Here is a 14079-nt window from a genome sequence, read left to right as displayed (position 1 = left end):
ATAGTGAAGCCAGGATAGGAATCTAAGTCCCTAAATGTTGATTCAGTGCTCTCTACTCTCTGACATAAGACAAATCTGATTTTCATAATGAATATATAACTTGTTCTCATAAAACTAATTTATACAAAAGCAGAGTCCTTTAAATGGATAAAAGCTTTATTTTATTTTATTTTATTTATTTGACAAAGAGACACAATGAGAAAGGGAACACAGACATGGGAAATGGGAGAGCAGGGAGCCTGACAAGGGGCTTGATACCAGGACCCTAAGATCACAACCTGAGCCAAAGGCAGGTACTTAACGACTGAGACACCCAGGTGCCCCTAAGCCCATATAATTTTTAACACTTCTGACATGTATACTGTTATTTTTGTTAATTGGGACAAAATATCCATCAATTCACCTTATTGGTGAATTCTCAATTACCTTAGAATGGTTTCTCTTAAGGGAAGTCATGTAATTAAGAGCTAAAATCTTTTTTATTGAGACAGTGATAAAGGAGCTTGAACAACTAAAAAACTGCTTACTGTGTGTCCCTTAGTAGGCCATCACATAATTGTTAAAATTTGAAAGAACTGAAAGAAAGTAAAGGAATACCTGGAGAAATGGATGCCTAAATTATCTACTGCAAAATGATTAGCAGAATTATCACCTGCAGTATTGTGGAAAATAGCCAAGTGTACCTATAAATTCATAAATTTGGCTAAGGATATCTCAAGAAAGAGTAAAAAGAAAATTCAATTAATTTCCTTAAATGCCTCTGAGGATATAGGAGAAGACAGAAGATGAACTAGAGAAGAAATTGTTCAGTTTTAGAACAAAAATGTAGACAAAAAAAGGCTGCCCAGGACAGCCTTCCCGGCTAAGAAAAGATCCAAAGGTAAACAATGACCTCAGAGCATAGAGCAAAACCTGGACAGTAAAATAGTCTCAGCATAAAGAAGAAAAGGATGTAGCTATCCAATCCTTCTTTAAAGTTCTCAGAAAGGGGTGCCTGGGTGGCTCAGTCATTAGGCATCTGCCTTGGGCTCAGGTCATGATCCCAAGATCTTGGGATCGAGCCCCTGCTGTTGGGTTCCCTGCTCAGTGGGAAGCCTGCTTCTCCCTCTCCCACTGCCCCTGCTTGTGTTCCCTCTCTCACGGTGTCTTTCTCTGTCAAATAAATTTAAAAATCTTATAAAATAAAGTTCTCAGAAAGATTTTAAAACATCATTCACCAACTATTTGCTAGGCAACTCATATCAGCCTCACATGGCCAAAGGTAAATAAGGGCTTGTCACAGAAGGAAATGTGGGCGTGGATTTAGTTTAATGGAGTGAACATCCAATAAGAATCATAAGCTACCTGACAGAATTTGTGCTATTAGAAGCACTGTGATATTAGACTAAAGGGGATAGAAACAGTTCAGAAGGAGAAAAATTCTTGGTATTCTCAACCTTATACACACAGGAAAACACTAAGAAAGCTACTCTGCTATAAACATGGACTATGTGTTTGAAGGAAGGTGGGATGACTCAGAAGGCTAAACTAAGATACCAAAGGACCAACTAATGACTCAGAGAATGGGACTAGGCCTTAACCAAGAAAGTGGAAACATATGCCCAGTTGAATTTTATAATCACTGTGGACCAGTACTCCTATTGAAGAGAATTGTCTATTAAAGCTATCTTATGTGTAGCTCAAAAGTGTATGTTACATGCCTCTTGAATAAAATTCAAGAAATTGTACCTGAAGGGTCTCTTCTAACCTAGTCTTAATTAAGATGACAAGGTCCTGGGGTACCTGGGTGGCTCAGTGGGTTAAGCCTCTGTCTTTGGCTCAGGTCATGATCTCAGGGTCCTGGAATGGAGCCCCGCATCAGGATCTCTGCTCAGCAGGGAGCCTGCTTCCCCCTTTCTCTCTGCCTGCCTCTCTGCTTACTTGTGATCTCTGTCTATCAAATAAATAAAATAAAATCTTTAAAAAAAATGACAAGGTCCTGGATATTTATACTTTGGTGGTCTTGAAAGGGGGTGAATGTATTTTTTCATGTGAGAAGAATGTAAATATTATCTGTCCAGAGGATTGACTATGGAAGATTAAAAAGATCGTTGTAAATCCTTCACACTACATTCAATGATTCTTTTTTTCTTCCTTTGAAGCTGGTCCGGCGTAGAGTTGCTTAGACCAATGGAATATCCTAGAAGTAATGCAAAACTGATACTATATACTGCCCTGGGCCTCGACTTTAAAAGGTCTGGCACTTCTACTATGATTTCTTATAAACCGGAGTTGCTATATAAGAAATGTAGTAAGACTAGAATTGCTATGCTAACTACATGGAGTCGCTCTAGAAAAGGAGACGAGGTGGGGGTGGTGCTGGGTGTTAGGAACCAGCTAATACCCAGTAGTTCCAGAGAAGCTATCCCAGTCACCCTAGCTAATTTAGCTGATATAATGGAAAATAAATAAGCCCTATTATCCTGTGTCTGAATTCCAGTGACTTAGAATTGTGTGATAATGCTAGATCATTGGTTTTAGCAACTAAGTTTTGATAAAAGTTGTTATGCAAGAATGGATAACCAGAGCACATATCTATGAGATAATAATGTGCAGAACATGCCGTGGCTTGCAAAGAGCACACAAAATTCATTGAAGATGAGAAATACTTATTAAAATATTATTTTCTACTTCCTGTGATTATGAAGCTCATTTATTGGAGTGCAATTGACATGATTCATGAAGAAAGATGTCTTGTCAATAATTTGATGAAATATAATTACTAGTTCTAAAAACATTTTTTTTAAAGATTTATTTGACAGAGAGAATGGTGGGGGGGGTGAGGGGCAGTGGGAGAGAGAGAAAGAAGCAGGCTAAGTGAGGAGCCAGACAGAGATGGGGCTCAATTCCATGACCTTGAGATCATGACCTGAGCTGAAATCAAGAGTCAGACACTCGAAAAACTGAGCGATTCAGGCAGCCCTAAAAACAATTTTTTTAAAATGTAAATTATGTCAAAGGAGCTTACTCTATCAGAGGGCATGTTCCATCAATTGATGAGGAAGAAGTAAATTCTAATTAACTGGGTTATATTAAATTATATAATTTAGAATCATAGATCATAGTGCCTTTGACTCATTTTCAAACAGAAAAGGGGGTCCATATTGAATTTCTGATCACAGTTCATACCCTGCAAGTAGTTCTCAATCTCTCTTGGCCTGTTATTATAACTGAATCATCTTATTTGTCCATGATTTGTTTTGGTATTTTGTTTCTTTCCTGTTTTTGTCTCTAAGTAGACAAATGTTTCTAGCCTATAGGAGTCAGCATTGCAATGTATTTCACATCACATAATTATACCTACAGTATATGCTTTTATCTGTAATTACAACTTAGTGTTTAGAAATACACCAAAAACATCACAAAAAGATATGTTATAATCCTGAACATTCATTAAAAAAATGGTAAGGAGTTGTTTCTTAGGCAGTCTCAGCTCTGGAGATAGGCAGGGCTGTGTCAAACGTTCTAGTATCTCTAAGGAGAGGGCAAGTGACACATGCACAAAAAAAGGAGCCTTTTTTTCCTCAACAAACATGAGAAAACCATTGCAGTCACCTGGGCCAACTTACAGTCTTCCCAGATTTTCAGTTTCTGGGGCTCAGTTTGCAGTGCCCAGGCAGAGCTCTCAAAGGTCATGATCTCTGTGAAGGTGAACAACCCGACTTACCACACCTGAGCCAACACCATGGAGCAAGTCTTGGAGAAGTATGGGCGCATCAGCAATGTGTATATCCTGCAGGGCCGCTTCACTAGAGTCCTGTGACTTTGCCTTCCTCCGCTTCCACAAGTACCCTACCACCATGGATGCCCTTCACGGGATCGTGCTGGATGGCCACAAACTGTGGGTACAGATGGCACACATCAGTTGCCCAGTAAATTCCCGTCGTGGCCACTGCTGCCAGAAAGCTCCTCCCCACAGGCACGAATGCCAGAACCAAAGACGTAAGCAGCAAAGCCATTCCAACAGTAGAAGCCGATCCTGATTTCAAGGCAGATCTGGCTTCATTCACATAAAGTCTCATTCTTGCTCTTACAGTAGATCACCATCGACCTCTACATCCAGATCTACCCAACGATCCAAGTCCAAGTTGCCCTCAGTGTCCAATTCTTCCTTCCCAACCAGGTCCAGGTCTAGATCCAGAAGCCTTCCACCAGAAAGGAAATCCAAGTCCAGATTGTAACCCAAGAATTTCTTCAGGTTTCCTGAAGAGGAAGGAGTGGTGCCCTCTTAGGGTTATGAGTCAGCAAGCAACCTAACTGAGGACTCATGGAAGGGGAGGGAAGGGGAACAATATACTCAGTTGATCAAAAGGTTTTAAAACAAGCTATTAGAGCTTAAGAAGTTCATTCTTTAACATGTTGCCTAAGTTTCTACTTGTTCTAAATTTTGCATTAAGTGGTAAATTTTTTTTGCCCTTGCTGTTATTTAAATATCATTTTTTTTTAAACTGAAAAACTCATGATTTTATTCAGAGTAAGGTCCTCTACAAAAAATTAGGGCTCTGTCACTTGTGTCTGTGACACATTCACAAAATAGCTCTTTTAAAAAATTTTGGTCAAATTACAAATGGTGGATTAAAAGCTTTTCCAGTAAGAAGTAAAGTTAGTGAGGTGAGCGACTTAAAGTTTTTACTGATTTGGATATTTCAGGTAAAGTTTTATTTTCCTTTATATACTGCTGACTTTGTGCTTGAAAGTAAACAGATTGTTGAGTCACCTGGTGGCTCAGTGGGTTAAGCCTCTGCCTTCAGCTCAGGTCATAATCTCGGGGTTCTGGGATGAAGCTCCCCATCGGGTTCTCTGCTCCACAGGGAGCCTACTTCCCCCTCTCTCTCTACCTGCCTCTCTGCCTACTTGTGATCTCTCGCTATCAAATAAATAAATAAAATCTTAAAAAAAAGTAAACAGATTGTTGATCTAATTTGTGACCTCCTGATTTAAGAAGATACATTCAGCCTTTTCTTGTTGGGTAGTTAAAAACTGTCTAGTAATTGACTCATCATTTCATCATTGCCATCATCCTTTTCAAAGAAAGAACTACTCAAAAAAAAAATCTACAAAAAAAGGGAGAAAGGAAGGGAGGGAGAGAGGGAGAGACAGGCCTACTAAGGGCACCTGGGTGGCTCAGTCAGTTAAGCAGCCCACTCTCTTTGGCTCATGTCATAATCACAGGGTCCTGGGTTGGAGCCCCTTGTCAGGCTCCCGCCTCAAAGGGGAATCTGCTTAAGATCTTCCCTCTCCCTCTTCCCCTCCCCAACTTGTACATGTTCTCATTCTCTCACTCTCTCTCAAATAAAATCTTGAAAAAAATAAATAAATAACACGTTAAGTGAAAACTGATTTTTTTAAAGGGTTATCAAATTAAAGGGTTATCAATTAAATGGGTATGTATTTTTGTGCACTAGACATAGTTGTATAGCAGCTGAGTAATGCTGGTTAACTGTTAAGGTGTTATTTCCTAGTGTAGAATGCTTAGTTATTTCCTGATTGCTCCTATGTTAAGATGACATACTGCAAAGAAACTAATAGCTATCCAGTTTATTAAAAAGTCTAACAATTACACCTTTAGTCACCTAGGCCTTGCATGTATATATAAATGTATATATAACAAAGCACACAGTGAGCACATTTAGCAGATGATAAATATGCCTTTGTTTTTCCCCTCACCCTCAAAATGGTAAATCTGATCATCTTATTTTATTAATTTAAATATGAAAAATATTAAGAAGCAAATAATGTGTAACTTTATATGTACTAAGTACTAATAACATGCTGTTATCTTTTTGCTTATGTTTACACTGTACTGTGACTACCTTCCAAAATTTAATTAAAATGTTTTTCATGGTGTCTTAAAAATTTAAAGTTGTTGTAATTATATTTTCATTCATAAAATTGTGAAACAAAAAATATTGAGGTCATACATTTAAAATGTCTTATAAACAAAAATATTAAGACAACTGAGGACCAACCGACAGAGATCCAAGCTATAAATATTTTAACTTAGCAAGCTAAAATCAGTTATACACATATGCTACTACCCCATGGCTTTGATCCCCAAGCTTGTCATGACCTTGCCTCAACTCTGGAATTGTCTTCTATGGCTCAATACTCCATTTCAACTTACTGGCTTTGGATTAATGTTCTGGGAGACAGTTATTCCTAGCTTGATACTGGAATTTGGACCTGTTCTGATTCTCTTGCCTCTCTGTTAGCTAAGCACTGCAGCACTAACTTAATCCCCACTCAACCTTTCTTTCTACTTCATGGTTGCCAATCCATCACTATGGTTCAGGTACTGCTTAATTCTCTAAGCAACTGACTAAATCAAACTTTGAAAACAGATTCAACTTTGTCATATTAAAGTTTCAGAAATGGGAGTCTAGAGAGTTTAAATCATTGGGTAAATAAGAATTAATGATTAGTCTTCAACCTTGGTCTCTAAATTCTCAACCTAATACTTTCTTATATACTGAATTGCCTCAAGCATATTGCTTTTAAATACACTGAATTCAAATAATGTTTGGAAACATCAATTGTGATATTTGATAACAAATATTAAAAACAAGACTTTAAAGCAGACAACAATGATAATGCTATAGGAACTCAATGTTTGAGATGAAGTACATTCACACTGCAAAGGAAATTTCAAGACCTAACTGAAATAGAACTATTACTAGTACCTAGAAACTAGACTTGAGCCAATGGTTATTAACCTAACCAAACATCTATTTCAACTGTTTAAATAATCACACCTATACATATTTGTGCACACACAAGCACACACCTACCACACTAATTAAGACTTTGCTAAACTTAGGCATCCAAAAATCCCATCAGGGAGCTAAATGGTTACATAACAGTATCTCACTATTTATTAAGGTATCAGTGAAAAAATTTTAGTTCCTACCAAAACCATCCCATTTCTAAAATAAACCAAATGCTCAGTGGTAATTTACTTCAGGATATTTTCTCTTCACTTGACAATTAAATGACCATTATTGGGCCAAGGTATCAGAATACACTGGATAATATGTGAAACACATAAGAAAATAGGGACACACTGAAAGGATCTCATGGCACAAAGAATTAGGAAGTTTATTTAACAGATTAACAGTATATGCTAACCAGATTTGATTCATAATCAAATGAAAATGATTGCTCATTTATTTCAACTCAATTATAAACAATTTCAGTGTGTGATACTTATTAAATAAATGACAAAATATCTGTATTCTTGTATTTTCATAAAAAACTAAACCCAATTAAACTGACATAAACAAGTAAACTTCATAAAATGGACAATAGCAAATAAGTTTTAGGTGGCAAATTTATTAAAAATTACTTCCTGACATCTGACTAGATCACTGACCATATCACTCTCTTGTTGCAACCATTAGGAACCTTTCTATTTTAAGTGACAGAAATTCTACACAAGCTTTACATTTAGGAAAAAAAAGAAGAAATACATTGGTTTACAGATCTAAAGATCCTAAGGCATATCTAGCTTCAGGTATTTCCCAAATTTTTTTCTTAGGTATCTGGCCCTTTCTTCATCTGTTGTTCTCTGTCACTTTATGTTGATTTTCCTCATTCTTGGGTGTACAAGATAACCCCAAGCATCTTCAGGTTTACATCCTACCAGCTTAGCAACCACATTAAAAATATTTTTTCCATTTTTAATAGTTATAAGTAACATCTCAGATTTAACTTTTTAAAAAAAAATTTGAAGACTTATTTATTTGTGAGACAGAGCACAGGGAGGTGTGGGGGGGAGAGGGAGAGAAATCCAAACAGACTCCTTGCTGAGCAAGGAGCCTTGTGTCAATACAGGGCCCAGTTCCATGACCCTGAGATCATGACCTGAGCCAAACCAAGAGTCAGACACACAACCAACTGTGCCACCCATGCATCCCAGATTTAACTTTTAAATATCCTTTTGGTCACACACCCATGCTTGAACCAGCTACCATAACCAGCAATTTGAGATCTATTGATTAGACATGACTGCATTATGTGCCCTTTCCTTCATCTGCGGCAGTGAATTCAGCTGAACCTAAACCAACTTGACAAGGGGTTTTTCCTTTGAGAAAATCAGGATGCTATTATCATAAGTATGTTAAGTGGACACTAAGCCGGTAAAAATAAAATCCATTATCTGTACTCAAAAAAATAATAAAACATCTTAATATGTGCCCTATTTCTTACAAGAAAAACTCAAAACTCAATTTATAATCTATATCAATTATTTCATCTGGAATAAATTTGATATCATTTCCACCCCAACTCCAATATTGTGGCCACAGCTCCCCAAAGAAGCCAAGGTCTTTCAGGTCTATTCCTTCAGTCTGACATACTCTCTCTTCACCAACACATACCCAACTGACACTTTCCACCAGTAGAAACTCATAATTATATTTAAAGATTCAGATTTAAATGTACTATCTGTGAACTCTTCCCTAACCCCCATTAAATAACTTCACAAATTTCCTTGTACTTATACAGTATTATAGATATAAATCTCTTATCACATATAATATATTGTATTTTCACAGTTTCTATGTGATAGTTCCATCACCTGGAAAATAAATTACTTGGGAGTACGGACTTCTGCAATATTTGACATATCTCTAGTGGATATTAACTGACTGTTTAGACTGGACAGATTCATTGTTAAGTCCAGTTGAATAATATTTCAAATTCCATAGCCAAATCTTGTCTTTACACGAACAACCTGAAGGATTCCAAAACAAGTGTTAAGTGGGACTGGTAAGATTAATGAGTCCAAAAACTCTTCTAGGTCTCCTTCAGACAGCACTGCAATTGAGCATTATTACCAAGCCATCCTGGCTGCACTAAGATACATGGAACAAAATCAGTAGAATCAGTACACATTTCAGTAGGCAAGGCAAATCTTTTAAGTTTGTTTGAAAAGTGCCTGTGAAGTTCTGGCTAGACTTAAGAATTATTTATAATATTTATGAGAAAGGAGAACAAAAATGAAACTGTTTTTGTGGAAAATTCCTTAAAGAATTGACCAGAAAGGCTGCCAAAGTTTTTGTTGTTGTTTTGTTTTGCTTTAACAGAAGTTTGAGGGACTGCATAATAAGAGTGAAAGAATTTAAGAGTAAAAAGGATTAAAAAGTATTTTAAAATAATAAATTTAAAAAATGATAATAAGGGCACCTGGGTGGCTCAGTGGGTTAAGCCACTGCCTTCGGCTCAGGTCATGATCTCAGGGTCCTGGGATCGAGTCCCGCATCGGGCTCTCTGCTCAGCGGGGAGCCTGCTTCCCTCTCTCTCTCTCTGCCTGCCTCTCTGTCTACTTGTGATCTCTCTCTGTCAAATAAATAAATAAATAAATCTTTAAAAAAAAAATGATAATAAAAGAGTGAAAAAGAAAAGACCCAGCAAAAGAAATTCAGCTTTAGCTCTGGTAAATTATCAAAAAACGTGGGTTTTCTTACTGAGTATCTATGATTTGAGGAATTCATGAGGAGAAAAGAGAGACTTCCCTGGGCACCTGAAAATTAGAATTGTTACACTTGACTAGAATGACTTTGGTGCGACATTTTGAAGAAGGCAGTCATATGTAGTATAAGTAACTACATTCGGGTTCTTTAATTTAATATCCAAATAACTAGAGCATAGCAGAGCCTGGAAAAGCCTCCTGAAAGCTGGGGAATAGGCTCATGTAGATAAAAAGAGGTAAAGGACAGTACTTGGCACACAAGTAAGCCTCTGTAGTATTTGCTGGTTTAAATGAAAATGAAACCTACCCTGAATATAGTCCCTAGTTGGTAACAAAGGGGAAGATAATGGATACCTAGGCAACGGTGTCTAGCAAGCTTCCACATAAAGGCGGTTCTCAACTAAGGACTCATCAGAAGCCGCAGAGCTGCGGTCAGGGATGTGGAAGAAACCTACGTGGAGACAGATCCAACCGCATCCAGTCCTGCCACACTCCAACCGGAGCAGAAAGAGAATTCAGTTAGTATATTTCATAGATTACATAGATTTATTTGAACATAAATTAAAACTGTTATTGTTTTTCAACAGCATGTCATAAAAGTCAGATATCTTTTACGCGCTCATCAAGATGGAAAATTCAGGTTTCGACGATGAAGACAAATCTGCAGCCCTGCGCAGAAGTCAGAGGGACCGATTGGTCCGGGAAGAAGATTTCTATCAATTTGTAAATAACCTGAGTGAAGAAGATTACAAGCTTATGAGGGATAACAATTTGCTAGGCATTCCCGGTGAATCTACATTAGAAGAGTTGCAGAGGAGACTTGAACGAATTAAAGACAACCCACCACAAAATTCAGACGAAAATACAGGTATATTTCACTTTTAGGGAGAATAGAATGGGACGGGTAAGGAACTTCATAGTAGTGTCAGCCAAAGATAATACAAAAGTGGCACACATTAATTTGGGTGCTAAGTAACTTCTCATTAAAAAGAACTGGTATTTACCTGATTTGGGGGGAGAATGTCGAGGTATGTTTTTTCCCCCAATTCATATTTGGGTTACTTTAATTGGGAAACAGTGTGAAATAGCCTATTGATATTTTTCTTGGTTTTCCACCTCAACTAAAAGTTCCTCCTACTTCCTGAATTATTTTTTCTATAAAGACATGGACTTCCTCACCAGCAAAAAATACTATATTCTCTATCTGGGGGTAATTTTGCTCCCAACCCCCAAGGGACATTTGACAATGTCTGGAGATATTTTGATTGTCAAAAATGATGAGTGGGTGTTACTGGCAAATAGCGGCAGAAGCCAAGGATACTGCCAAACACCTTACAATGTATAAGATAGCTCCCCAAAACCAAGACTCATCCAACACTAAAATGTCAACAGTGCTAAGGTTGAGAAATCCTGCTCTAATTAAGTCTGGTGTTTCTCTCCTAGTATAGAGAATTTTACAATTGAATGAAGATGATACATAATAGTTCAATTCTTAAATATGGTTTCATATATACTATGCTAGGTTCAGTCTCTCCATTTGAGCTGACCTTCAGTTTCATGTCAACTCAAAATCTTGGTAACATCAAGAAGTATTCAAAAACTTTAAAACCTATAAACTTTATTTAAATTTGAGCAATGGTTACAATGGTCTTATATTTTTTAAAAAAACTTTATATATTACCGTAAGCACTTAAAAGCCTAGAAGAATTAATGTTGTATGCTAATGAGAAGTAGGCAATAATGTAAATTGAACTAAAATACTAGTGCTGTACCTTCACCTTTTTTAATTGCATTAGTGTTTTGACAGTGGAGTGAAAAAATGTTGTCTCTTGACTGTCCTCCCATGGTGGTACACAGGGCCATGCATAAGATGAAATATTGAAAACGGACTTTCTCCAGATTCCTTTAAAAAAATTCTCTAAATTTACCTAGGATTAACTAACTCTTTTCAGAAGGAACTCAAACTGTCCTGCCTTCACTTATAAATCTAGAAAATGTAGTTTACAAAATATTAACTCTATAAATGTGAAATATGTTAAGAATATGAGTATTAAAGTTCTAATTTTTTGTTTGCTTTTGAAACAAGATTTCAGAGTGCTATTTTATGATGCTTCTAATTTTGGTAGTTCCTTCCTGCCACTACTTTTTTTTGTTAACAGGTGGAGGAGATTCTTCTGATAATACATCTAGTGGTGACTCTCTATTAAACTGGGTTAACTCTTTCCAACAAACTGAAAATGTGACAAGTGGGCAAACAGAACACCAAATTTGGGAAGAACTGAGCCAGATTAATTCAAATAACAATAATACCAGGTTTGGTTTAGAAGTGAATTTTAATGTTAATAATGGGAGCCCAAATCCAGAGAACAAAGATGGACCATCTATAAGATTTCCCAGAGGAGACAATACAGAAAACATCCAAAGGCAAGCGGAAAATACACAGTCTGAATCAACATTTATAAGACCACCTATGTCAGAACAAAGTACAACTGAAGCAGTAATAGAAGTACCAGTTACTAGAGGTCAGCGAAGAGCAAGAAGCAGGAGCCCAGAGCATCGAAGAACCAGAGCAAGAATTGAAAGTAGTTCAGCACCAAATTCATGGAGTGATCTTTTACTAAGATTTCATCAGAGTCTAGCACCTGAGACTTTTGAGCAGCTTCTGGAAGAGGAGAATGAGTTATTTTCTAGAATTCAGCACCAAGAAACATCTAGACAGCAAATAACTGGAACTGAGCCACAAAATAGGGGTCTTTTTTCAACTTCTGGAATAAGGAATGCTGTTCAAGAAGAAAGTTCTCCAGATACAACCAGTGATGGTGAATCTTGGGAAGTGGAACATATAAGTTCAACCACATTGTTCAATCTTGAGGTAGAACAAGTTCATCTTGGGGCATATTCTCATAGTGATAGCATAGCTAGCAGAACTCCGTTAACATATGAGACACCAACTTTAGAAAGTGAACAAGGAGGACTTTGGAATATGTTTCCATCTTTTGAGCAGACAGATGCAACAACTTATCTCAGTACCATGGGAATTCCCATTCACAGAATTTTAAATACTGATTTAAATGATACAACATCTATTACAATTCAGAGCACATTAACGCAGACAGTGACAACATTCAGTGGCTCAATTGACCTTATGGACAGTGACAGTGATTTAGTGCATAGTGTCTCACCCTCAAGTGAAAACATGGAAAGGGCAGAGTCACCAGATGAAAGAGATGGTTCTGGTGGTAGGACTAGTTCTGGTTCCAATTCAAATACTAGTTCTGATTTCCATTCAAGTTTTCCATTGATTTCTAGTTCAAATTCCAGCTACATAACTAGTTTCAATTCTAGTCCTATTTCCAGTTCCAGCTCCAGTGATGAAAATTCAGAAATTAGATCACTGATGATTGACGGCACTAATGAAATAAGCTTATCATCAGGCTCACCATCAGAAGCTAGGCAAGAAAGTAGACCTATGAGCCCCATAATATTTGATGAAAGTGACTCTTGGACTTCCCTTAATCTGGACCATTTCTTCCTCTTGAATGAAGACTATCATGACCAAACTACAGGACTCACCAAAGCACAAATTGACAACTTGGCTGTAAGATCTTTTGGTAAAAGTGGTGCATTAAAAGCCTGTAGTATTTGCATCACAGAGTACACAGAAGGCAACAAACTACGCATCCTACCTTGCTCCCATGAATTTCATATCCACTGTATCGATAGCTGGCTGTTGGAGAACTCTACCTGTCCTATTTGTCGTAGGAAAGCAGTAGAGTCTGGTGAAAGAGAAAATTCTAATTGAGATCTGAATTCTCACCTATACGAACGGTTATAGTGATGAACAAACAGTAGTCACCTGCCTGATGTCCACTTTTGGAGTGATTTTTAAATAAAATAATCTGAATCTAATCTAAAATTGAATCCTGAAAAAAAATTAAATTGAATCCCCATATAATAATCTGAACTGAATCACTGGTTCCTGAAGGAATGTTTAGATTTTTCCCAATTTCTGTTCCAGAATTTTTAAAAAATGCTGTCTTACCTGACAGCAATACTGTCCTGTTAAATATAAGAATCTGAATCTGATCTAAAATTGAATCCTAATGTAACAATCTGTAGTGAATCATTGTTTCCTGAAGGAATGATTGAACTTTCCTCAATTTCTGTTCCAAAATAAAAGAAAATATATAAAAAAACAAACAGTACTGTCCTATCTGAGAGCAAAAACAAATTTCACATTATAATGGATCACTGAATTTCAAAAGAAACTTAGCAGGTACACTAGGGTGGGATGTTCCTGATTCCATGGGAGAAATGTCTTAATAGATAATCAATCCAGATGGAACCTAATACAATTATCTAGTCGTGCAAATCCCAGATATCTCACAGCCATGTCTCATCTTAGATGTGCATACAAAGAGGAACACAACCAAAATAATCAAGAACATTAAGAATTTATTAGAATCACTCACATAAAAAAGTCATTACATTCATAGAATGCCATAGAAAAGCTTTTAAAACTTTGTCTTCCTATCTCTTTTCCCAGCAATTTATCCCAACCCTTAACACTA

General features: G+C 36.9%; 1 protein-coding gene across 1 annotated transcript; it reads left to right on the top strand.

Annotated features, from left to right (window-relative positions):
- The first annotated feature begins 9951 nt into the window (after positions 1–9951).
- On the top strand, positions 9952–13659 carry LOC125092035 (E3 ubiquitin-protein ligase RLIM-like). Its single transcript, XM_047716270.1, has 3 exons — positions 9952–10026; positions 10096–10376; positions 11668–13659. The coding sequence occupies exons 2-3, from the start codon at positions 10136–10138 to the stop codon at positions 13308–13310; spliced, it is 1884 nt and encodes a 627-aa protein (XP_047572226.1). The 5' UTR covers positions 9952–10026; positions 10096–10135; the 3' UTR covers positions 13311–13659.
- Positions 13660–14079: the final 420 nt, after the last annotated feature.

This window comes from Lutra lutra, chromosome X (genome assembly GCF_902655055.1).
Source record: "Lutra lutra chromosome X, mLutLut1.2, whole genome shotgun sequence".
Classification (NCBI taxonomy): domain Eukaryota; kingdom Metazoa; phylum Chordata; class Mammalia; order Carnivora; family Mustelidae; genus Lutra; species Lutra lutra.
This window is presented reverse-complemented; position numbering and strand designations above follow the sequence as displayed.

Bases quoted from the DNA above. Each gene is read 5' to 3' on its own strand.
- LOC125092035 (XM_047716270.1), top strand. From the start codon at position 10,136: ATGGAAAATTCAGGTTTCGACGATGAAGACAAATCTGCAGCCCTGCGC. The intron at 10,377-11,667 runs GTATATTTCACT...TTTTGTTAACAG, and splicing joins AAATTCAGACGAAAATACAG to GTGGAGGAGATTCTTCTGAT.